The sequence below is a fragment of the Copadichromis virginalis genome, linkage group LG7, assembly GCF_057382275.1.
Source record: "Copadichromis virginalis isolate Kocher_CV1m ecotype Utaka linkage group LG7, C_Virginalis_male_GT1.1, whole genome shotgun sequence".
NCBI classification, from domain to species: Eukaryota; Metazoa; Chordata; class Actinopteri; order Cichliformes; family Cichlidae; genus Copadichromis; species Copadichromis virginalis.
The window spans coordinates 19,933,135-19,958,397 of NC_140624.1; the positions used below are offsets into that span (position 1 = coordinate 19,933,135).

Here is a 25,263-nt window from a genome sequence, read left to right on the forward strand (position 1 = left end):
TGAGACGATACGCCAACTGGCAGGCTTCAGACGGGACCAGAAAGGCAGTCAGTCAGTTAGAAAAAGAGAACACAGAGGGAGACAGTGATGAGATGACATCAACCCCCCTCTCCTTAATGCATGCTCAGTCAATCATTATGACAGCCCGGTAATGTCAGTTATGGACAAGAAAGGTGGGGAGTGTGACAGATGGGCATGTTTTGGCAATTTGGTTATGCAGCTGGAATCTGACTGTGTGTGCGGTGGTGCACACGTGCAGCGTTTGTAGCGACTGCAAGACTGAACACATGCTAAGGAGAGCAACTGTAAGAGTTGTGTACCAGTAGTGGCTGACTGCTACTCTCTGTGTTTGTTTGTGTGTGCTTGTTTATGTGTGGGTATATGCCTGTGTGGCCTTGACTGCTAGAAAACGTTTTGTTCTTAGGACTCTTTTAGTGTAAACCACTCACAACAAGCACACAAACACACTCCTGAACAGTTCGCACACACAACTGCTTTATATCTTGTTTTTGTGCAGCTTTTTCTTGCTTCTCCCATGCTTGCTTAGAGTAAGTGGCCTTTTTATTAGTTTCATATGTGAAACATCAATACAGCATTCTGCTATCATCACTGCAAATCTTACAAAACACAATAATGCAGTTTCTAAATTGAAAACATAAACCTTATCCAGACAGCACATTGAAGCAAATCCCCTTTTCTTCTCTCTGACTGCTTAGAGAAAGTACAACATTATTTTCACAGATATTGTCATTATTTATCATTTAAACGTACATTTTGTTCTGTCCATCTCGCATCGTCGTGCTTTTTCCTTGAGAACACACAGATTATTTGAAGAAGTTCGGAGTTATTGAATAAGCCACCCACAGTCCTGATTTCTTTCTTGTCAATCTGACGTCCTCCATATCAAGTAAATGATTTTTGTGGAGTGTTTGTGGAGTTTTGCACATTTGAGACATATTTTCACACTATGTAAGCACCTAGAGATTTTAAGCATATTTGAAAATGTGCATATTTTTCTCAAGCTTCTCGTGTTCCTTCTTCCTGATGTTGGGAAGGTCCACAGCTGTCTTTCTCTTCGTGTCCACGGCTACTATGTCCGGTTGGTTAGTCATCACCAGTTTGTCAATGCATTTCTCAATCATCCTTGGGGACGTGACCTATTTTGACCTCGGGACTTCCAGGCCATAATCGGCAGAGATATTCCTGTATACTATGCCAGCCACTTGGTTCATTTGTGCTGCCAGATGCTCATAGAGTTACAGTCACTTTCTTTAGCCCGTAAGTGTGACTCATGTCAGGGCCAGGTACTGTCTAACGCTTCATGCTTGAGACTCTTTCTTGGATGTCTGCCGCTGTGATGGTTACTGGATCCTGTTCAGGGAAGTTGCTGTGGTCTTCTCTTAGCTCCACTAGCCACTGAGCATTGTTGTTATGTGTTGCAACCCCGTGGTGGTGTTATTCTCATATTGTTTTCGCGCTACTAAAGATGCTCCAGATTTTAAGCATTTTAATTTCACAAAAAGGGTGTGACAGGAGAAACTTTGTAAAACAACTTGAAAGCACTGTAGAGAAAATTATTTTTGTAAGTGCATCATCATAGCATGCTGGCAGCCATGCCAGCAGCAGCAGCAGAGAGAGGAACACAGAGCAGCTGATGTTTGCCAGCATAGAAGAGGTTCTGGTAAATATGGAAAGTAATCAGCTTTGGTTATGTGTTAAGGTTGGCTCATTTTCCCTCATCAGAGCTACGCTGCTAATTTTATTTTAAAGCATATTTGTAGCATGCGGTGGCTGTGTGGGGCTACAACACCTTTAAAAGCTTCTATGCAGTATATAGTAGATCACAACTAAACTGTTAAAGGATAGAAATTCTAGAACAATTTCTTTATTAAGTAATTTATCAAAATACTTCTGAAAGACATAAAACCAGTTAAAGGGAACTAATGAAGGTGAGAAAAAGAACACATTTAAATCTGTAATCAAAGATGGAAGCAGAACTTACACAAGCCTAGTTTTGTGTAAAAGTACAAATTTTCATGCTAGTTATAAAGCTCACTAATAATGAGGTTATATTGGATTGTAACCCCATTAAATGACTATTTATTTCAATTTAAAACAAATGGGAACATTTCTCTATAATGTTGATGTTTGGTGCAATAGCTATGCCTAATCATCTTCACTGTTTTGGTCCTTTTGTTTCTAAAGGTTGACTTTAGTGGTGGTTTTGATTTTCCTGAAGGAGACACCCTCATTACTCATCGAGTCACACCACTGACCAGCCAGTCGGTGGCATGCAGTCTGTTGATGACACATTTTTGGATTGCTCAGATCGCTTGGATCCCCAGAGGAATCGCTACTAAAAAAGTCCTGGTACCAGGTACTTCCATCTAATGGAAAACCCTGCAAACCGTGGCGTGCCAACCTGAGTAGCTACTAATGGAAAAGGGACTTAAAATTACAAGAAAGTCTGGCTTCTTGGAAGCAAAACATAAGGAAACCAAGGGTGATTCAAGATTTTTTGCCAAAAACACTGTATATACTGTGTATATAGTACATATAGAATGAAAATAAAGGCAAGAATTTGCCTGAGTTTGGTTAAGAAGCATTCACTTGCCATAATCATCGTCCAACAAAGTGGTGAAAGAAGTTTTTTGGTGATTTACTTTTCTGTTTTGTCATTTCTATTAGCAAAACACTCATATACACTCATACAAACACACCTTTGTAGTCTTGGTGTCGCAGGTGTTGGTGAATAAAGAATCGCAGGCCCCCTGGTCTTTGGCAATGTTGATACCATTGGTGCACATTTTATCCTCGAGCACTGTTACACAGCACTGCTCCTGCACTATCCTGTCAGCAAGAAAAAACACAAAACACAGGTGGTGCATTTACTCTCCGCTCTATCAATAATTGGCTTACGGCAAAGAAAATCTGTCTTAGAAGTGCAGCTCATTAAAATTGGCCCGAGGCGAGCCTAAAGGGGATCTCATGTCACACTGAAAACTGACGAATGACTGGGCTGAGTATGTCTAGAATGAGCTCAACGATGGACATTGTGTTTGCAATGCTGACAGCTCTCTGAGGTCTGTTCAGATTGTTTAACACCCAAGAAGTTAAACCAAAGATTTTAGTCCCGAGCTGCACATTTGTCCAAAAATATCTCCATATTCTTTTGCAGAGCAAAATCACTAAAACAAACCTCATCCTACATACACACCCTATAAAAACAACAAACAAAAAAAGCAGAACAGCAGGGGCCCTAATCGGCTGACTAACATTTGCCAGTATCTGTAGTTTACTTGCAGCCACAATGACATCACCGGGACAGAATCAGTCTGCATTTCTTAAGAATTTGGTGACACAGTTAGGATTTGAGAAATAGCCATAACCATAAAATGAGTAACATCTTGATACAGGATGTATCGTAATTGACCTTCACCTCTGAGATCCCCTTAGGGATTAGCATAACACAAATTTTCTGCAAGAATCATTTAAAAAATGACAATAGCTGTTTAATTGGGAAAAGCAGTACTGGGAAGCAGCCAGCCCAATCTGACAAAAGAGTGTTATCATAAAAATATGTTTTACTTAATGTTTCTGTTCAGATCAGATTTCGTTGTATTGTCTAACTGTCTGCCCAATCAGTTAAGGGAGCGGAGGGGAGGTTGACTGTTCCTCCCTGGTCTGGATCTCTGTCTCCCTGCAGTTTTACAAGACAAAAAAACATAACAAACCAAGTTTTTTTTATCATCTCTTACCAGAAACCTCTTTCCACATAAACCACTCGAGATCCGAAAGTCACAACAAAGTACACACCTCCTCTGCAGAACCTTTTAAGGGCACAGTAGCGTGCTCCTGTTTTCCTTTTACCATTTTTCTCCTGTTTTTTTTTCTTTCTTCTTACGTTGGTGTCTGAAGTAATCTCTCAGATTTCCTGTTATTCCCTCCCTCTATGTCGGATTTCACCTCTAAGGTATTTCCTGGGTTTTGAAACAGCCCCTCTTCTGACCCCCCTCACCTTTTTCCACCCCTAAATATTACCCTGCTACCCCCACAAATCCCTGCCCCTTTTCCTCTCCACTCCTCACACTATAATTTAGACAAATTTGGAATCACTTACAGTGGCTATGGCAAATGTGTTTGCCATCAGTTTGGCTTATAGGCCCTGAACCTGTGGTAGCACACCTTCTATGGTTACCAGCAGACGTGTTATTATCCCATCACTATTAGCGCTTCCTGCTCTCACGTGAAGTGAATAATGTGCCTAGAGATTTATGGGAGTAAGGTAAAGTGATCTCATATTAAGGGCATTTAGACATTTCCTTAATATCCAGCACATGCCAAATCACTTGGGCCCAGTACCATGGATAGAAAATATGATTTTAAGAAATGCAGCATTTAACAGCTTGGAAGTCTATAAACTACCACACTTAAACATAACAGAGGAAGGTAGCAGTCAGCAGCGGCTTACCTGCATGTGGTTGACTCAGAGATAAGGGGCAGGGATGCACAGTCTTCATGATCGGTGCCATGCTTTTGCCCATTTTTACAGCAATCCTCCATTGAGATTTGTTCTGCTCCTATTAAAAACAACATTGTTTTTACCTTTGCATGTACAGGTGAATCACAACAGGCCCCACATTATAGTGCTGGCCACCTGCCTGCCTACACACACACACACACACACACACACACACACACACACACACACACACACACATCAAGTGCCTAAACACACTGTGCCTCAAATATATATCAGATGGCAAACTTCTGAGCATCATTTGAGGGGAATGAGCAACATTTATCCGATGAGCATTTGTCTTTCAGCAAGACCAAACAGTTTTTATTAGTTGAGCAATGATGATCTGTTTTTTTGTCTCTCTTTCCTAAACAAAAGACAATCCTGCTATTGTGACCCAAGACAAATTGTATAGCAAATAAACAAAATTCAGAGTCTGTTTAACGATATGAAAAAAAGCCTTGAGAGATTTTTTTGTTTGTTTTTTGCCAAAGACAATGAATGATGGATATGTTTTTGCAGAACCACATGAGGCCTTTTGACTGGAGCGCGACCAACTCTGTGGTAATCTGGCTGTTTATTCATGTGGATTAGAGAGTTTGGAATGCTTCGACTCTCTAAACAATCAGCCGTAACAATCACATCAAGCACATTCGTTTGCCTGTGGTTAGTGTGTTATATGCCAAACGTGAAATAGCTTTGGCAGATCCACGTCTTGGGCTTTTTTTCCAGTTTTTTTGTTGCCTGTCTCAAACCAAGATCGGTCTACAAAATTGACATTAATCATCGTTATTTCCCCCCTGAGAGGAAAAAGAGAAAACAAATATTGAATTATCCAGAATAGTGATTGTGAAATACCTCAAACAGAACCATCTGCGTCTAGCAGGAGTAAGCAAGATCAGATAATAAGTTAGATTAGGCAGGTAGGGAGGGAGGACAAGTGTCCGGAATTGCAGTCCACAGTTTTATAGATTTGCTGCCCTCTCCCAGAGGTGCAGGAGGAATGTTTTATTATGACCATTAAATCAAACTAGTCAAGCTGAGGCGAAAGCGGGAATAGTTGTTATCACAAACAGTCTGCACACTGGTAAACCTCGTGGAAACACAACGCAAGAGCTGCTGTAAAACTTCATTTCTCAGGTTCATCACAAGTTTCTATAAGTCCCGCTTAAAATCTAGAACTAATATGAGGAGAAGCATAACAATGACACAAGAAAGAGTTCTTTAAAAAATGACACGTTTTGATTGTTGTCTGTTTCTTTAAGAAAGTAAGCGAGGTTACAGGAAAAAACAACTGTGCCCATTCCTACTACAGAAAGGAGGTTTAACCTGGCAGAAAGGAGCGAATATGGATATAGGATTTATTGGTAGACAGGCACATTAGCTGACTCACTACTGACTTCTGGAAGTCTGGCACATCACAGTATTCTCTGGCCAATAAACCTTGTAGCAGCTGGATGAAATGAGATGACATTTTAAAAGCTTTTCACATGGACCTACCAAGCAGGCTCCCCCAGCCTCTCTCTCTCTCTGTCTCTGTCTCTCGCTCACTGACTTAATTTGTTTTCTGAATGTGTAAGTAACAACGGGGTTTTCCAAAAAAGCTAGGAAAGCAAAACTGTGCTCACAAGAGGCTGAAAATATGGATGTTTATTAACAATAAAGAATCCTATTTAAATGTGTGTACCCCTGTGCATATGTGTAATGTTTTGGGTTTTTTTTTACCACTTCCAGTAACTGACACCATCTTGTCAAAACACATGATTTGTATTAGAACTGGAAAGGCATCCAAGAGGTGTCCAGAGTCCATAAAAATGAACTAATCCTAAGCTCTTTCTTAGCTTAGTCAGTGCATTTTAAATGCCAGGAACAGTTGGTCACTTATTCTAAACTTCCCCCAGCGATCTGTTCTGGACTTTTCCCCTCACAGTAGCGTTCTGCTGATAACTAACTCTAACCCACTAGGCATCACTGACTCATTCCTTTGCTACCGCTGTCTGCTGACTTGAAAACCTAAGATTGAAAGACCAGAAGTGCTTTAAAACTGCATGGCTTCTTGTCTTTTATCAAAAAAGAAGAAGAAGAAGAAGAAGCAAACCAGGCACAGCTGTGCTCTGGTTTAGATACAGCCTGCCATAATTCTCAGTCTCCTCGGTGCATTGTCTGTCTGGAGAGGGCTAATTTCCATTTTGGATGATGTTGTAGCTGTGAGGGCCATTCTGTCTTGGCAGAGCAGCACATGTCTTGTCTGCGTCTAGACGCCTCATGTAAACAAGGCATAATGAGCATAATGAGCCTACTCGTGGAGCCCCGCCTACACAGAGGAGCTGGCCTCAGACAGACATCACAACATAGAAGTGTGCATCTCTTTCATAGGCACCACTCAAAGCTGACATGTGGAAGCTTCTTCCAATCTTACTGATATATACAAAAGGCTGAAACCAAAGTCGAGCTTATCTATCTGGAATGCATTTGGTTATGCAGTTGGTTGACCTGATACCCAGCAGATCTGCAGAAAGACCTGCAACACAACCTCCTACAGAGAAGGCAGCTGAGAGAAAGGTCCCCCTGCTGACTGTGAAATTGCCCCGTGTGTGACCACAGCACACTGGGCTTTTTAAGACACGGCTAGTCTTATGATTTGGTGACCCTGCTGTGAGGCTCAATCTCACCCTTCTGTCTAGGACCACCCTGCCCTGGTGAGATACTGGTTGCTCTTACATAGCATCACAGCATACCAGCACTCGGCCTTTGACTTGCAGGGCAGAGAGTGAAGAAACCTCAGGCAGGGATGACTTTTGCTTCACAACTGGTGTGAAACTACATTTTAACACTCTCCATGTGGGGTAACATATCATCACTTCATGGAATGGAGTGATTCCACTCCACAGTGTAACTAAATAAAACACAGTAGTGAGAGAGTTAAAGGTAGAAAAGGTTAACTGTAAAGTTCTATAGTTGTGGGTTTTGTTGATGCAGTGCACAAAAGTTGGAAAATGGTTTAGATGGCACTTTATATGGTCACACTGCTACTTATTGTACATTGTAAGTGGTAATAAAAAAAGAAAGAGGTGTGGGATTATAATATTATTTTATGCCATGTTAGACCTCTAATTAAAGTTTGTGAATTATTATGTAGTTTTAGTTTGCATTATTCTCCTGAATTAGAAGAAGGTGGTAACTATTGCATTTGTTAAACTGATTTGCATTACATTAGACTGCTGATTTATTGTGAATGAATGACATTGTTTTATGATGCATTATACTGCTGAGTTATAAGAAATACTGTTGGCAGAAAGTCATCGCCTTATTTGTCTGATTAGAAGAGAACAGAACATACTGGAGTTTTCTGCCCCATCTCAGCAGGAGCAGATAAACAGGGAGCCAAGGTCGTAGCTTAGGCGCTGTGTGAGAGAAAGCATGTGAATGTTTAGGCTTTTATGAATAGGTGGGGGCCACTAGAGGCTATAAGAGGTTGATCAATGCTCCACCATTTTGAGATCGGATGCTGTCTGCGTACGGTGTCCATCTCCCACGCGTGTGATCATTAAAATCATTGTTTGACTCAACCTGGCCGGACCAGTGTTGTTATTGTGGTTTTTCCTCTTGTATCCATCCCCAATATCAATATTTGAATCCGTAACAGAGGAAAAACAATGATTCTAAACAATAGTTTCAATCTTTTAATTTGAGATGTTCGAGCCTTAGCAATTTTAATAAAGACCTGCAACACTTTGAAGCACCCACCTTTGCAAACTTTGCTTTCATCACATGCCCCAACTAGCCCCCAGACAAATGCATCACTTCCCCAAGTATCACCCTTTAGCCTGTTATCTGTCTGCTTCTTACTTTGAGTACTTTAAAGTGAAGCTGTCATGCAATATGCGCTATTCATCCAAATCACTGTCACATGCACAGTCCCACTGCTTGGCTCACCTAGCAGCAGTGATACCCAGCTTCTCACGCTTACCTTGGCCAAGAAGAACTCCGAACAGAGAGAAGAGCAGCGCTACGCGCAAAGCCATTGAAAGAGGTGAGACTCAAAGTATCAAAAACTGGAGAGAAACAGACGTGGACGAGGTGGACTTTCCGATGCTGGTTGTTCCGCGGGGATGTGTGAAAAAGCTGCAGTGCTCCTTAAAAAAAGATGAAGAAGAAGAAACTAGACTGGGAAAAGAAGTGGATTTGATGGAGCTGAGAGTCGCAGTTGCAGCTTGACTGAAGGAATGAGCGTCTAATTACGGCACCGCGAGGGGCGGGCTGAGGGCCACAGGCGCACACTTACTGCTTATCTCGTTTGTGTGGCTTATTTCAAACCACATCGCAGTTAGAGTTTATGATTACAATATATAATTTACAGATAGTATATTGTAGCGAGTGTACAAAAGAGCTGTCGTTTTAAAATACCTCCTATTGCAGATCCTTTGTTGTTGTTGTTGTTGTTAAGTGTCCTGAAGCAACATCTGAAAAACTGCCTCTGGAGATGGGACTCGCAGTCATCTCCGGGCTACTGTACCGTGAAGTGTGCGCTCACACATGGAAACTGCACTTCCATCAATGGCAGAGCAGAGTATTTCTGCCTGTGACTAATGACTGTAGTGATTACCCAACATCTGGAGCTGGTTTGGGGGTATTTTAAAAATGTGTTGTGGCTATGTCCAGACTGTAAGCCTTGAAACCTTTTGGATTCCTCTGAGGAAATAAGGGGAATAAAAAATAAATAAATATTTTCACTACCACTAACTGCTGTTATTCGCTGTTATTTCTGAGTTTGGTGCACTTACAGAGACCTAAGACCTGGCTCTGTGACACCCCCGCCTCCCAACCCATCCCACCCTTAATATTGTATCTTCACAGCAGTGTCACAGGTCCCTGCAGTCCTACTATAAAGCTTAATTTTCTATAGTAATGTGAATGAATTCAATCTTCCCTAAGTGTGCCACATGTGTGCAATCAACATCAGTCAAAGTGATCACGAGCTGTGAAAAGTGGCTACATATAAACAAGCCACAGACGCATGCACTCACACACGTCTACCAGAACTGGCAAGAAGTGGAGAAATAATTGATATAGTGCTTTATAAACATTTTGTACCAACTAAGACCCTCTGCAAATTCAATCAGTCTACTGGCTCTGGGCATTGTGACAGAGAGAGATTAAATGATCTTCTAATCAAAGCCATATGGCTCCACCACCACCAGTCTAACCAACAAGAAACACCACCAAGGGCTTGATATAAGGACACCACAGGCGTATAAAAAAGGCCACAGGTATATGACTGTCATAAAAGGATAACTGCCCTTTTAAATGTGTAGTGCTTGATGATCCGTGTCTTGATCTCTTTGTGCTTCCGTCCACTACAGTGTGTATTTTCTGCTAGTACTCTGACAATCTCTCTGTAAAAGTACATTTTAATACAGCACACTGGTGTTTTGAATGTTGTAGCTCATTTAATAGAATAAACAAATTGCACATTCTTGGCAGTTCTCTTTCATTTCACTATACCACACCAGTTTTACAGAGGTGGGTAACTGGGGTAAGTTGTTAGGATGAAAATCCACAGCTTCCTTTCTCAGTATATGTATCAAATTGCAATATTTCTAATATAATATTTTTGAAAATGGGCTTTATATTATAAACAAGCTTCGGGGGAAATTGTTTGAGCAGGTAATCCATCACAGAAAGGTTTTGTCTCTTTTTTATTTCCTCCTTTTTCACTTCACCTGCATGGAAAATGGGAAATATTTTTGAATCAACCTGCACTTGGACACTACAGTACAGCAATTAGACCTTGCCACAAGTAAAAGCAGACACGGTGGGGTGGCTTTTGTAATGGATTGCCAAATCATTTGGCAAAATAAGCAAAGTCTAGTATCAGCAAGACAGGAAAAAAAGTTGCTATAAATCCTAAACGGTGTTATCAAAAAGTATTTGGCCCCTTCCTGATTTCTTTGTGTTACTTTCTCACAGAAACGTCCACGACGCAGGACTTTGTTGTGTTCTCAACCTGTGGGTTAAGCCTCTACTAGCAGTGCATATGTAGTTCTTGGAGACCTCTATGAGCCAAGGATCTAGGGGGGTTATCACAATAACAAAGGCAATTACTTTTTCACACAGTCAGGTATGTTTGGATAGATTTTTTTTTTATCTTAATAAAGTTACTTATTATTTCAAAATTGCATTTTTTTTTCTTTCTCATAGTTACCACTGTTGCTTCACTCAAGGACATGAGTTTAACTCCACCATCTGGCCTTTCAGTGTGGAGTTTGCATGTTCTCCCCATGTTTGCATGGGTTGTCTCTGGGTACTCCGCCTTCCTCCTCCTCGCCAAAGACATGCAGTTAGTGAGTTTGGGTTAATTGGTGATTCCAAATTGCCCATAGGTGTGAATGTGAGTATGAATGGTTTTCTGTCTCTGTCAGACTGTTGACCTGTTCAGGGTGTACCCCCACCTCTTGCCCTATGGCAATTAGGAAAGGCTCCAGCGCCCCCCAGCAGCAACCCCCCCTCCCCCCCCCCCTCCCACAACCCTGATAAGGATTTGGTTTTTACTCTGGTTATTTTCATCTATTGTTAAAATGTGTTTGATGATCTGAAACATGTAACAAATATGCAAAACAAAAAAAAGGAAAGGGGGGGGGGGGGGGGGTGCTCTGTGTGCTGTACCTTTGGGTTAAGACTGTAGTACTACTATAGTAAAGCATATGTAGTTCCTGGAGTCCTCTATCAGCTGAAGACGTAGCAACCCCTTCTTAGAATTATCACAACAAAGGGCAAGTCTTTAGTGCTGACCAATCCTAATCTTATCTAATAAGAGATAATATGCCATAAAAGGAATGAAGAATGTCCAACATGAAAGCCAGGACCCTGCCATGCTTCCAGTCCAGCTGGCTGGAGAACAGTCAGAGGGCAACTTCCCATGCCTTTCAGTCCACCAAAAACAACTAAGCCTCATTCCTTCACTCCACCTCAAATCTACATTTGGGTTTTAACAAGTAAACGCAGCATGAGCTGACTTGCAAGCTAATAGGTGAAGGAAATTGGAGTGGCCAAGGTCGCATTCAAACAGTGTTAATCTTGTTGTTGGGGGTGTAGCGCAGCTCCTTTGAAGCTCCTTAAAGCTGGTCTTGCCACGTCTATGTCAATCTGCAGAGGGTCACAAACACATCAAAGGCAGACTGAAATCTGCCCCGTGGGACACAAAGGAGTTTGTAGAACAACATTAAACTCTATTAACATGGAGCTACCGAGCAAAAAAGGCGTAGAACATTAAACCTTAGCTGGAGCTGCTACTCAGTATATAAGGAATAACAGTTACTATACTTGTTCAGTTATGCAAGTTGACCTGAATGCAGGAAGGTGTATGCGTAAATGTTTTGACCTCTGGTGATGAGAAAACCATTCTCCATGCCTTATGTTTATAAGAAAGCTTTTTACGTCAACATTATGCCCCTGACGGATATAATCACACATATTGTTACATGGGCAGCGTCACCAGAATATATAATATAAAGAAGCCAGAATATACATTAAAAGATGGTAAATAAAACTGCATTTTCCTTCACGATGTTCTTGGTGTGAGGGGCCTTGAAACACATTTTAACAATAGAAACCTGAGAGTTTGTGATTACTGTCATTTGATTACAGGAGTAGTAACAAAAGAACAACTAAAATGTCAGGTTTCAGTCAGAAGTAGAAATACTGCAAAACCTACTAGCTTTAATTCTGATTTGAACACAAAAAAGTACCATTTGATGTCTGAATTGATAATTCTTGTCATGCAATACCATTTAATCATTAAAACTAAAATGTATTTGGTAACTTGAAGGCAATATTTTTTAATAAAACAGTACACACCACACATTCTTTGTGCCATCTGGCACATATCCAATTGTTTAGGAAAATTGGAGCTTTAATCCAATACCCTCTTCTCCACTGTGACAGCTTGGTGCATCCTGGGAATCTGAATATGTGCGTTGGCGTTTTGCAAGTGGGAATATATTGTCAAGAGACTGGAGTTGAGAATCTTGACAATCGGGTGAAGCAGTCTGAAACATCTCTGGTTTGATTTCTGGAAAGGTCTGATCAGGGTAGATGAGCTTCAGATAATCTTCAAAGAGTTCTTTAAATCTCCTACATGTCACGGCAAGTTCAGTGTTACTCTGGCACTGAAGGAAGATAAAACGAAAAGGATGAAACAGTTTTAATAACAGGTGTCAAGAACTGAATAATAGTTATTGTTGCAGAATATTTGTCTATGGTACCTCACAGCAGGCCACACAGTTTCCAAAGATGAGCCTGATGTCTAATACAAACTCTGCGGGGTTTTGATAGCACATACTCTGCTCAGCCTCTAGACGGTTTTTCACTGTGGAAAAACTCACTGGTCCCTTTATAGTCAGACTGTCATCAGCATGTACCTGTAGTATTTAGAAAGGAAATGATAACAGAACAATAACACATTATTGTCATTTTAGTTTTTTCAAATCTGTGGTGTCCATCGACATGTAAACAGCATGCACATGGGACTATGGAGTTTTACCCTGTTTTGCCATGTAAAAGTTCAAATAAACAGCTATTTCAAGCCAAACCACCAGAATCACACTGACCCCTCAAGTCCAATTATCAAACACTGCAAGTTCTGGGCCTGCAATGAACTTACGGTTTATTTACAGTAAAGCTGCTCTGCCTCTGATTTCTAATTTCTGTCATCACTGATAAATATGGTGCATTACATACAATTAAAATTACAGTTACAGTAACTCCATCTGACAGTAATCCTGTTAATTTTTCCACTATAGTCAGTCTTACGTTCAGACTCACCAAGAGAGATGCAGACTTTTGAAAGACTGAGTTGAGCTCACTGCAAAACAAGTACAGCAACAGCCTCTCACACTTCTGCAACACAAAAAATAAGCCTGAATTAATACATGTCAGAACAACCAAACACATTTCTCCCATCTGTGGTGTGTCAAGCAGAATATTAAACTGGTAAGAGTCGTCTCTCAGGATCTCTCAACACCGTTCTGCTTTGTGTCAGCCCTTGCACTCTTACCAGTTGTTATCAGTTATTAAATGCATGATGCAATGTCAGGCATCTAGCCCTTCAGATACTAAGTTTAACAATGTAAATGTTTTACCATAAAAATAACAGCCTTGAAATCCTTTTGATGGTAAACTGATTTGTAACAGGGTGAATGACGTCTTTATTTCTACTCCCTGCCTCCAACGCCTGTTCTGGCAGTGTTGTACTTGGAAGTGCAGGTGAAATCTCCTGGGAAAATGAACTGCGTAGCTGAAGACTGAGCCAGCAGACAAGACCCTAGTGTGACAGCACAAGTCTTGGTTGCACGTAGGAGAAGGCAGTGCACTGCAGAAGCAGATGAGAATATTAGCTAACCTAACAGCTATCACGTACAGGATGACTACACATTTACTTTTTCCATCAAACATTTGCTTTATGCATGTTTTTTTTTTTTAAAAACAGAACTTTTCTTGTTAAGATAACAAACACAAAATTAGACAAGGAACTCCCTTCTAACCCAAGCTATTTCAATTTCAATTTTATTTATACAGCACAAATCATAACACGCTTCAAGATGCTTTATATTGTAAGGTAGACCCTACAATAATAGAAAATCCCAACAATCATATGACCCACTGTGAGCAAGCACTTTGGTGACAGTGGGAAGGAAAAACTCCCTTTTAACAGGAAGAAACCCCAGCTGAACCAGGCTCAGGGAGGGGTGACCATCCGCTACAACTGGCTGGGCAAGAGAAGAAAGACATGAAAAAACTTGATGGTTCATTTCCCAATTGACTGACACTCCTGTTCAGGGAAAAGCAGATGAGCTGCACTATTTTACTACTTACAATTACTATTTTTTATTGGTGTTTGTACCCATGATTTAAAATCGTACATTTAGGAACATAAGCGCTGGTTACAAATTAAAGTAATGTCGTATAAACTAACAAGTTTTCTGCCTCCTACACACTATAATCAAGTAACATCCCCACATAAACCGAGACGAGTATTTCTATAAATGTAAAGTTATCTGAAATGTGCTGAATGTGAGAATGAAAAGACCAAATTTGAACATTCAGACATTCGGCCTATATTAAGACAACATAACTGGTGGATCAAACTGAGGTAAGATGGGATGATCTATCTTATTGCAGAGAACGCAGCTGTATTTACGGTTTATATCTTATATAATGTAGTCATAATGATAACTGGTGATTCTCTGTTAATGAATGAGTGGATTTGTTTTTTAAAAAAGATGCTGCTTACTGGTGTTTTACAAAACGGCTGTAAATTTGGAAAATACATGACTTATCAGATTATGCTGAATTCTGAACTTAATTTGAATTACTTGGCATTCAAGTCATTTGGCTATTGTAGTATTATCATTATTATAATTACATAAATGGTAGTAAATCATTTTTTTTTTTAAAAAGCACTGACTCGTTTGTCCACAGGGGAAAATGCTCCTTCAAAATCCGTCTCCTTCTTTATCGTTTTGGCTTCAGGTTTGCAGACATACTCCATCTCAGGCATTAACAGGTCACAACAGAAAGTGCAAAACCATTCCCTGCTGAAAAAGAGACCATTTACAGACTGAAAACAACAGCCAGTAAGCAGTAACTCACATCAACAAGTGCATAATGCTGCAGTCAGATGTAAATCTCACACCTCCAAGATGTAAAAATCAACTTGCCAAAAGTGGATTTGTTCTGACGTGCTTTTAATTCCACAAAGAAAACAAGCGATTGAATTGCTATTAAAATGAAAACATATGAGCTGTGACATTTTCATCCAAGACCAGTAATAAATAAAGTTTGATGGAGCTGACCTTGGAGATTTGAGGAGAGCTGGAATGTGGCACGTCAGATGAAAAGCTTTATGACATTTTTGGCAGCACAACAGCTGTCCTGTAGTCTGACACACAGCACACGAGGCCTCATTAGAGTCTTCCAGTTGGGTTTTATTTTGCTCTACCTGCTGCTGTTCCCCCACTGAACTGATATGAGTTGGAGGTCCAGTCTTACTCTGGCCCAGTGGCTCACTTGGAGCGTGTGAAGAGCAACAGGGTTTGTTGTCTGTGCTATGTATACAAGTCTGGACATCTTCACCTTGGGAATTTATTTGGGATTGGTCATCTGTGCTGTCGGGGAGGCTGGCTCTTTGTTTGGGATGTACCTAAAAACAAGAAAACAAGAACTGAAAATAACATAACCAACATTTTACAGATTTATCATGGTGCTGAAAGTTTTCATGATTGGTTATTACTGCATTATTATTATTATTATTGTTGTTATTATTATTATTGATAGTAGTAGCTTTAGTTTACATAGCATTTCCCTGTCTATTCCTTCCACCGTCTTGTATTTGTCAAAGTCAAAGACCATATGTACAGTTATACACAGGAATTTGAAACTGCAATGCTCCCATGGCCCTCAGTGTACACAAAAAATCTAAAGGGAGAAAAGGGGAAAAAATAATAAAATAAAAGTCTTATGTACAAGACAATACAATACTATACAATTATTTATGTATGTATTATTAAATACGATTTATGCATCACTGCCTTTTCCAGTCTTTGATATCATGTCTAGTTTGTGTCTAGTTTGAGTCTTCTTGTCTATGAGACAAGAAGACTCTTTGTCTTCTGGTTATTTCCTGTTTTAATTTGAAGGTGAGCTATCTGTTGTGCTTCCTCCTACTTTCTGTTCTTCCTCCCTCTGTGATTGCCATCCTTGCCCAAATTGTTTTCACATATTGCTCATTACTTTTACCTGTGTTCTTCTACTTCCTGCTGCTTGCTGAGTTAACTAGTCCCCTGTGTATATATATAATCCTGTGTTCCTCTTTGAGAAACACTGACTAAGCCCATTTTATAGGTGGACACCTGATTTGTTGATGTACTGATCAAATATGGACGTTTAAAGGGAAACGTTGGTTTTCATTTGCCAGTCATTCATAATATTTAATTCATTTATGCAGCTCCAAATCATAACAACATCCACCTTAAGATGCTAAACAATCACAATCATCTTTTTAATCACTTTTAGCCAGATTGTTTAACACAATCTTGGAAAGTGGCAGGATGCCTGAGGAATGGAGAAGTGTACTGATATTGCTGTTCAAGAATAAGCATGATGTGTAGATCTGTAGTAACTATAGAGGGATAAAGGTGATGAGACATACCATGAAGTTATGGGAAAGAGAGGTGACGATCAGTAAGCACCAGTACAGTACAAGTGCACTGAAGTCTGCTTCAATCACTACTCTCTCCCTCCTGGGGACACAGTCTAAACACTTCATCCACCTCATTCCAGAATTCCCCTTTCTGTTCTGACATCCAACCTGTGAGACATATGCACTGACAACATTCAAGGTGACCCCTTTTCCAGCTTCATACTCATAATTCTGTGTAATACCACCTTCACCTCAACAATACTAATCTTTTCCTTCAAGATTACTCAATTTCTCTTCGATACCATGGTAGAATCCACCTCCAGTGGTCTTGGCCTTGCTTGCCTTCTACCAGGTTTCCTGCCCCAAAAAATAAATCTACCCTACTTCTCTCCATCATGGCATCCAATCTGCTCCCTTTATCAGTCATAGTACCTACATTTAAAGTCCCTACTCTCACCTCTCAAACTCCTGTCTTTCCTTCTTTCTCACTGCCTCCTAACACGCCTTTCCCCGTTCTTCTCTCTCTCTTGGCTCTCGGCGAAGGCGGTCGCACTTTTTTCCTCTCCTCCTTCCCCTTATCTTCCCTGCTTAGCCTCTTGTCCTTGTCTTGTCTCGTGTGTATTACTTTCCCTCGAACAGTCTCTCACTGTCGTTCTCTAAAACCTAAAAGAGAATTATGGATGGGAGATTGAGAGACCAGTGTCTGAGCTGCTCGCATAAAAAGAAAATTGACAACATCAACATGCGGACACCATGGCGCCAGCTGGGGCTGGAGCCGAACAAAAACTCCCTGATAACGACTGTGTGATGACTTCCCATCCCATGCACACATTTCCCTTCCCCTTCCAATGCCTTCGATGCTTGTTGCCTCCTGGGAACACGAGGCGGGTCTGGGCCCGCGCTGGAGAGTCGGTGCGGTGGCAGGATGACTGCTGTGTTGCCTAGGATTACTCCTTATCCCCTACCCAACCCTCTTGCTGGTCACGTGCTCTATAATGTTGTACTGTGGACATTTACTGTATGTGCTTTTCTGTGCAGAGGAGTTTTTTTTGTTTCCTGTTCTCATGCTGTCCTCCTGTAGCCCAGCATGAGTAGAGGTCTCTTTTTTTCCTCTTGTACCTTTCCCATTGTAGTGTACATTTCAGTGTTTTTTCTGTAATGCAACCATTCTCTGACTTGTATCCCCATGTGATGTCCGTGTTGTATGTGTAAGGTCGGGGGGCGGGTTCATTCCACTGCAGGGCAACCTGCCACTGCATGTGGCAAATAAACTTTGAACTTGAACTTTCTTTCATTGTCTTCAGCTTACAGTAGCACAGTTTTCAAAGGGACCCTATTGGCCAACAAGACCAAAGGCAGTTGTTGTTAATGCCGATCTAATATGGAAATCTCATTCTTTAAGATATGCATGGTTGAACTGGCCAAGATTTACCCTTCTTTATACAACCCTCACTGCTTATCCGGGCTTGGGAACAGCAGTAGGAATACACTGACTTGTGACTTGTGAAGTTACAGATAAAAGCAACTAGCAACAATACAAAATCTATACAGTATTTGAAATAAATCATTCCCTTCTTACATAACTACTTTCATCATCTGGCTCATCTTTGATGACAATTATAGGCCTTGGAGATGATTGTTGTCTCTTCTTTGCAGCAGATCCCACTGCTCCACTAGCCTGGTGTATTTCTGGGGCTTTCCAAAAAATGCTGCTTGGGAACAAAGCAAAAATCAATCAAAGATAAATTCACTTAAGAGACCCATAGCACAGAGTTAATAGTGCCATAACAGAACAAAGAGATAATCTGTGCTTGTATACTTGCAAAAGTGCGCATACTGCTCCCCCCTACCTTGTTTTTTTCTGGGATACTGGAGTGTAAACCACTGAACTTTGATGTCTTGGTGCTTCAGAAAAGTTTACAATGCATTTGTCCATTATAAAAAATACAACATTACACATATTCTCTATGCTAAAAAAAACTGCAAAAAAAACAATATGCAAAAATAATTGCAAACATACCATTTCTGCTTGACAAGGAAGTTTCTGCTCCCTGAGGATAGTTTGGTTTCACTGTATACATTGGACCAGTTGAATCATTTCTCCTGGTCATATATGTGGGCTCAGTCTAAACACACCATTGCAAATCAATTACTTAAAAGCAGATATTATACCATGACAATGCCTTCAGTCAATACAGGAAGTTGCTTACCCTCTGTTGTGAATGAGGTAAACTGACACTACCACTGAGGGGTGGCGGAGTTATTTGTGCATAGAAAGGTGTGGAGAAAAATCCATCCATGGGCTTGGTTTGGTAGGTGGAGCCACTTCCTGTCCTTCTCTGCTGATACTATGATGAATGGAGACAATACAGAAAAAGGGAGAGCATGCCACAATCATTTTACTGCAAGTGATAAAAAAGGCCCCACCATTATGCCGCAATCTAAAAACCCAATGCAATGTGACCACAGTATGCTTTGAAAAGTCTCAATCAGCTTTCCAGATTTGTCTGCAGAAGACTGCTGCTCCTTTACTACTAGTTTCCTGTGCAGCTTTAACAACTTGTTCACATCAGTAGAAAACAAATGTCTGCACTTTACATGCCAGTATTGTCCTGCTGCAGAATTGAAACCCAAACATCCAGTGAAGCAGACTAAACAACTTGAATAAGAAGATATTATCAAGCCTTACTCAAGAAGTTTCCCCTTTGTCCTCTGTTACATGCTGGCTTGCTGTTTGTCATGCAGATTTATTTGATTTACTTTATTTTTGAGCTATAAGTTCATCCAAAACTAAAATCCTTCCTGACAAGGAAAGACATAAATTGCTCAGGATGTGAAAGCTGTCAGCTCTATTTAGGACAATGCCATCTGCTGTCTGTGCTTGTTAAGAAGGCTTGTCAGTCAAACTTAGGCAAGCACACATCCACACTCACACAAAGAAACGCACAGTAACCTGGGGAGAAAGTATGCTCCTAGTTGAGCTAACATGGTTGGGCAGAGGCCTCGTAAACCTGTGGTCTGGTTGGGGAGGCAAACTGTGGGAGGGAGAGCCTCTCTGTAGGGGCCCTGGGACAGTTTGCTGTAGTTGGATGCTTTGGTGCCATGTGCAGGGGGGAGGAGGTGGTTGGGGCTGCCAATGAGCTTGGGGGTTTAGCTTGTCCACCTGCATCTGGAGCTGAGCCAGAGTGCTATGGGGAGCTCCCAGGGCAATGCTGTGGGGTGAGCCTGAGGAACTCTGCCCACTGTGGGTGTGCTCATGATGAAAACCACCCAGCTGGTGGCCTGGTACACTCTCCACCATTAAAGTGCCTGAGAGGACATACACACAGAGACAGGATGAGCATAACAGGGAGTGATGAAATATATACAGTACAGAAAGAAAATTCCAGAGAACTGTAGGGAGATATATGTAAAACTCGAGGCAGTTAGTAAGTAAAATTATGCTAACTTGGGTTACAATTGGATATAAGCAACAAAAGATAACAATTTCAATTAATTTGTTCCATTTAATCAGTTACTGTATAAACTGTGAAAAATCCACATGTGATGGTATTAGTTTTCTTGTTTTTATATTTCAAAATGCTATGTATCCAGTTTACAGTTATGGAAATTCTGCTTTCCTCAGACACTTCTGTTGACTAAATTAGACAAATGTTGCATTTCATTATGATTGTCAGCCTCAGATGAATATAAACAGTAGGGGTGCAACGATACACAAAATTCACGGTTCGGTTCGGTTCGATACTTTGGTGTCACGGTTCGATATTTTTTTCGATACAAAAAAATGTTCATGCCTTTTTAATTTGTCATTTATTAAAATTATAAATATATATTTTAACTCAAAAGTACAGTTTTTAAATTTAATGTTGCTGAAACAAAAGTAATTTAAAAAAATAAATAATCTGATTGAGGAATCACTCATCTTTGGAAAAGAGAGTTTATTACAGAGAAATTGCTCTTTCCAAAATAAAAGCTATACTATACGCTTCTTCTGGGCTATATTCTCAGCAGCATATTATAGCGGGTCAGGGCTGTTCGGGGTTCTGTTTGTACAGTTATGTTTTGTTTATGTTGCCATAGTGACGGGTGACGCCCTCTCGCTGCGACGGTGTGTCCTTCCGGGGTCAGAGGGCGCCCTGTGTGTTGGTGTTGTTGTTGCTGTGCGGTTGCCGCGCTGAGCAGTTAGCTAGCGGCAGTGTTCTTCTGCAGATGTCAATAAACGGCTGTGCTCCCTGGCTAGCTCACGGGAAGCAAGACCAAACGATACCTCCGTCTCCTCATTGTCTGAGCTCGCCACAATATTAAACATATCAGGTCCCCAAAAGGAGAATCATGTGCTAACGGCTGTCTAAATGACTCGGGTAAAGTTTGTAGCATGCATGCTTGTTGTTTTTGTCTGCTTCCACTTGTCTTTGCACTAGGATGATGTCGGCGTAAATGTGCAGTCATATTTGTTGTGTTCCCACTAGTGCTGTCAGCGTTAATCTCGTTGAAATGACGTTAACGCCACAACACGGCAAATCTCCGTTAACGAGCTATCCTGCGTGGGGCTAGATGGCCAACACGTTAACGAGCTAACTGCGCTAACACACTAGCTCCCACCCATGTAATTGAGCATTGCGTGGCACATCCAGCATACTGTTTTACTTTAGTCCATGACGCGCTTACCTTCAGGGTCATACGTCACATGAAAACCAAAATAATTCCAAACGCCAGATCTGAATGAGGGTGGGAGAGGTTCAATTTGCCATGTTGCAAGGAGAGCTTAACTTCTGTCTCGCTAGCTTGCCCTGCTCCTCTTCCTTCTGACTATGCTGTCTGTGTGGAGCGCTCAGTGGATCTGCGCTCGACAGTGCAGCCTAGGCGGAGTAGTCGAACGCAGATTCACTGAGCGCTCCACACAGACAGCATCGTCAGAAGGAAAGTTGATAAAATAAATTACAAATGTTGTATTGTTCGATACATATGCGTACCGAACCGAAAGCACTGTATCGAACGGTTCAATATCAATACGAATATCGTTGCACCCCTAATAAACAGCTAGACAAGGATTTTCATTTAATGCTGAGCTCTGCTCTCAATGAATCCTTCATTTAGATAGATAGATACGTTATTGATCCCACAAGGGAAATTTGTGTGTTACAGCAGCATGATGAAGAGTAAAAACAGTACAGTACATACCATGTAAACAACACAATTAAATAAAATGCCACAGGTGCCTAGTAAGGAGGCTTATAGTGTGAGATAGTCCAGGAATTTATATATTTACAACAGTGATAAAAAAACAAACAATTAACAGTAAAAATGAAGGTAGTTCAAAACAGTCAGAGTAAAACTGACATTGTGTGAGAGAGAAGTGCAAATGCATTAATAAATAATAGGATTTGTCATCCAAGTTTTACTGGCCTCCAGCTAACTCCCCGTGACCATCTGACTCTCCTCATGCCTGTTTATTAATACTGTGCAAGTCTCACTTAGATCACCACCACAGATACAATCTTATGGAAGAATGCCTCTAAAATTATTAAGTAAAATTGAAATAAAATTTCAAGGTATACAAGTTTACTGGAGCAGAAAACAAATAATCCATTCATTCTCAGGGCTGTGGATCACATCATTTGTTAATCTCTTACCCAAATCAACATTTGAGGCCCAGTAAGAGGCTCGGCACTGGAAGCGTATGGTGCTCTGCGGTACGAATGAAGCACTGCATTTTGCCTGAAGGAGGTTTTCGATCTGAAACAGAATCTGCAAACAGAAGGAATGTTATCAGTCATTTTCAGAGGAGGAACATGCATGCTGCAAAAGCCATATGCTTGCGCTTCATCACATCCGAGACATACTAGGCTTAAAGACAACCTGAGATCAGGAAAACAAGACTGTGACAAGATACTGCTTTATGGTTAATTGATTAAAGAGGCCTCACCAAACGTTTACAGTACAAGAGGGCCGTGCCCCCATTCTTGGCTGTGGCCCATTTGATGAAGTCGATGACATGATCCAGGTGTTGGGAGAGATAGCCAATGTCTTCCTGTTGTTTACGCAAGAGACTCTCATGATCTTTTGTAACAGCCTGCAAAAAAAGAAAACGAAAAAGAGGAGTGCAGTGTTAAAGCAGCTTGAGTGGCGGAACTCTGAGCCTCGAGGCCACACGAAACTCACCATACAAATAACATTCTTCTGGAAACAACTCCACAGCAAGCTACAGGACTACAGAGTAAAACTAGTCCATGATAGTTTTACTACACAGTATTGTTTTGCTGCATGTAATCGTCTTTGTCATACCTCAAGTTGATCAAGTAGAATTTTGCCCTTTTTGTTTATCGCGAGGATTAAACTGCTGACAGATTTCTTTATTTCATCACATACAGAAGTACGGTTCTGTTCCACCAGAAGAAGTCTGAAAAACATACATTTAAAGTGTGACTAAGAACAAAATATACATTTATTAATATGGAAGAAGTGACTTTTTTTTAACTAGACATCTTTAAGGAAAAATGAAATACATACCCACTATTTATGGAGTCTGATACCTCTTCTATCAGTTTCTTTTTCTCCTGTAACTGATGAGTCATATGCTCCATGTGCTCTTTGTGGTTTTTATAAGCATCTTCAAGGAACTGATAACTAATTCAAAAACATTAGTGAGTTAATACAGACAGGTTAATATGCATAATATGCATAATGAACTGGGGGGTGGGGGTGTAACTTAATCTCTCAGTGAATTTTTTTCTCCGCCTCAAATGCATCACATGGAGAGATCACAGTATCAATCAAATCAATCCATGAACAGTGGTGAAAAAAAATTGCAATAATAATGTATTGTGATATCATTTCGAGGGGTGCCTGGTGATTCCCACTTCTGTCAATCAATATTACTGAAACAATGCGGTACCTGTGGTCTTTATGCTTGGTGAGTTGGCAGTCCCGACAGGTAAGCAGGTCACATGTCTCACAAAAGAGTTTCAGTGGCTCTTGTTTGTGGATATGACAGAACATCGGCCTCTGATTCGACACAACACAAACGTCTGGAAAACAGCAAAAGGCTCACCATAGTTATTTTTAAACTAATTCTTACAGTATAAAAAGCATGCAGTGCATACTGATGTATACTTATCATTTTGCCCATTAAAATATTGCGGTAGCAAGAATCACATGATACGTCAGCACAGGCATTTAATTTTTTTAAAACAGCTAAATGAGCAGGTAGGTTTGAGTACCTTGTGATACTTCTGACTTCTGTCTGATCATATGGTCTTTGGTGAATTTGACTCTTTGGTGGGCCTCCACACAGGTGGTACACAAGTACTCCACACACTCAACACAAAACCCAGCAGCTTCTGTGTTGTCATTGCAGGTCATACAGAGCTATAGAAAGAGGAGTCAAGCATCAAAAGTTAATAAATATTTGGAAACATGACGTGGAGATGATGGCTCGGCACATGTTTTACCATTTCTTGTTCAATCAAGGGAATGCAATGATGACCCTTATCTGCTAAGTTGATATCAGTGAAGTTTCTACTGACAAGCATTGCTTCTGCTGCCCAGATTTCAGAGCTACAAACCAACAGAAGACAAGGTAGCTTTGTTTTTACAGATATCTCCTTTAATATAGTGTGCACCTGCCCATTAAATCACTGCAAATGGAAATCATCTAGTGCCTTATTCTGGTTCTTACAAGAGCAATGTTTTTTTCTGCATGGCCAATGACAAATAAAAAATACAAGTAAAACTTACGTAGTTATATTTTGATAATTACCCTCAAAAACCCAGCCTGTCCCCAAATTGATATTAATTCATTTGTTACCAACCTGGACTGCTCTCTCCACCGTGCTGCTGGGAGCCTCGAATGACTCCTTCACGAACATATTATCCACCACATCTGCCGCCATACATTCCTGCCTGCACACCGGACAGCGGATCACGTTTACTGGAATCAAGCAGGAGCATAGGTGTTGGTGTAAATCAGTAAAACTGTACATTTCTGGTATTATTTACCATCAGATTATATTTTTTATGACATTTAGACATTTAGGTGATTATGGTTAGAGGTAGCTACAAGCATTTGTAAAATGTATGCAGTTGTGCGTGCAGCTGCTCTGGTTGTAGAAAAGGTTGACAGCCATTAATCGGTCCTTGATCTGTGTTTGTAAACAAAGTGACTCACGTGGTTTGGTCGCGCCGTCGTCGCTCTGGGAGACGGACGGTTCCGTCACGTCCAGATTCCTCGACGGTAAAGGCAAGCACCTCTCGCAGAAAGTGTGCAGGCACGGCAGAAGTTTGGGCTCCTTGCTATGGAAGCTTAGATGACAAACGGGGCACGTGTCCAGGTCATGTTGGTCGAGTGCACCGGACCGCTCCTCTCGCGTGCTCTCTGCTTCGTTCTCGACTGACAGGACAGCAGTATGTCCCGACTCCTGTTTTTCCATCGCATCCATCGGAAACAGTTTCTGTTCTCCAAGTCTAGTTTACTCTGATTCAACGGCACGTACAGGGAGGGTAGTCTGAAGCGTAGGCTATATGTCATTGCTCTCTAGAGAGCGCC

The 25,263-nt window shown here is 40.9% G+C and overlaps 2 protein-coding genes across 9 annotated transcripts in view; both read right to left on the reverse strand.

Annotated features, from left to right (window-relative positions):
• Positions 1 to 8,777, reverse strand: part of fbln1 (fibulin 1) — a 33,438-nt gene extending 24,661 nt beyond the window's left edge. Inside the window, exons 1-3 of one of the 2 annotated variants that reach the window (XM_085462393.1) lie at positions 8,490 to 8,777; positions 4,472 to 4,580; positions 2,721 to 2,850 (exon numbers count right to left, since the gene is read on the reverse strand). In XM_085462393.1, the coding sequence (XP_085318519.1) occupies positions 2,721 to 2,850; positions 4,472 to 4,580; positions 8,490 to 8,544 (294 nt within the window). In that variant the 5' untranslated portion in view covers positions 8,545 to 8,777. The remainder of the gene's footprint in view (positions 1 to 2,720; positions 2,851 to 4,471; positions 4,581 to 8,489) is intronic. The other variant, XM_085462394.1, reaches the window with a different exon arrangement.
• Positions 8,778 to 11,157: 2,380 nt separating this feature from the next.
• On the reverse strand, positions 11,158 to 25,245 carry LOC146704922 (transcription intermediary factor 1-alpha-like). Of its 7 annotated transcripts, XM_085462397.1 has the most exons (19): positions 24,886 to 25,245; positions 24,530 to 24,648; positions 23,939 to 24,086; positions 23,614 to 23,746; positions 23,229 to 23,345; positions 23,004 to 23,118; positions 22,645 to 22,791; positions 22,352 to 22,466; positions 19,672 to 20,027; positions 18,929 to 19,066; positions 18,739 to 18,844; positions 18,569 to 18,623; positions 18,298 to 18,430; positions 15,373 to 15,719; positions 14,985 to 15,114; positions 13,343 to 13,417; positions 12,784 to 12,939; positions 12,377 to 12,687; positions 11,158 to 11,665 (listed from the first exon to the last, which is right to left on the reverse strand). In XM_085462397.1, exons 1-18 carry the CDS (start codon positions 25,154 to 25,156, stop codon positions 12,415 to 12,417), a joined length of 2,934 nt encoding a protein of 977 aa, XP_085318523.1. In that variant the 5' UTR covers positions 25,157 to 25,245; the 3' UTR covers positions 11,158 to 11,665; positions 12,377 to 12,414. The 7 variants fall into 7 exon arrangements, with proteins under 7 accessions (XP_085318523.1, XP_085318524.1, XP_085318525.1 ...); XM_085462398.1 differs by lacking the exon at positions 11,158 to 11,665 and having other exon boundaries at positions 12,213 to 12,687; positions 18,298 to 18,427; XM_085462399.1 differs by lacking the exon at positions 11,158 to 11,665 and having other exon boundaries at positions 12,213 to 12,687; positions 14,985 to 15,111.
• Between the last annotated feature and the right edge of the window lie 18 nt (positions 25,246 to 25,263).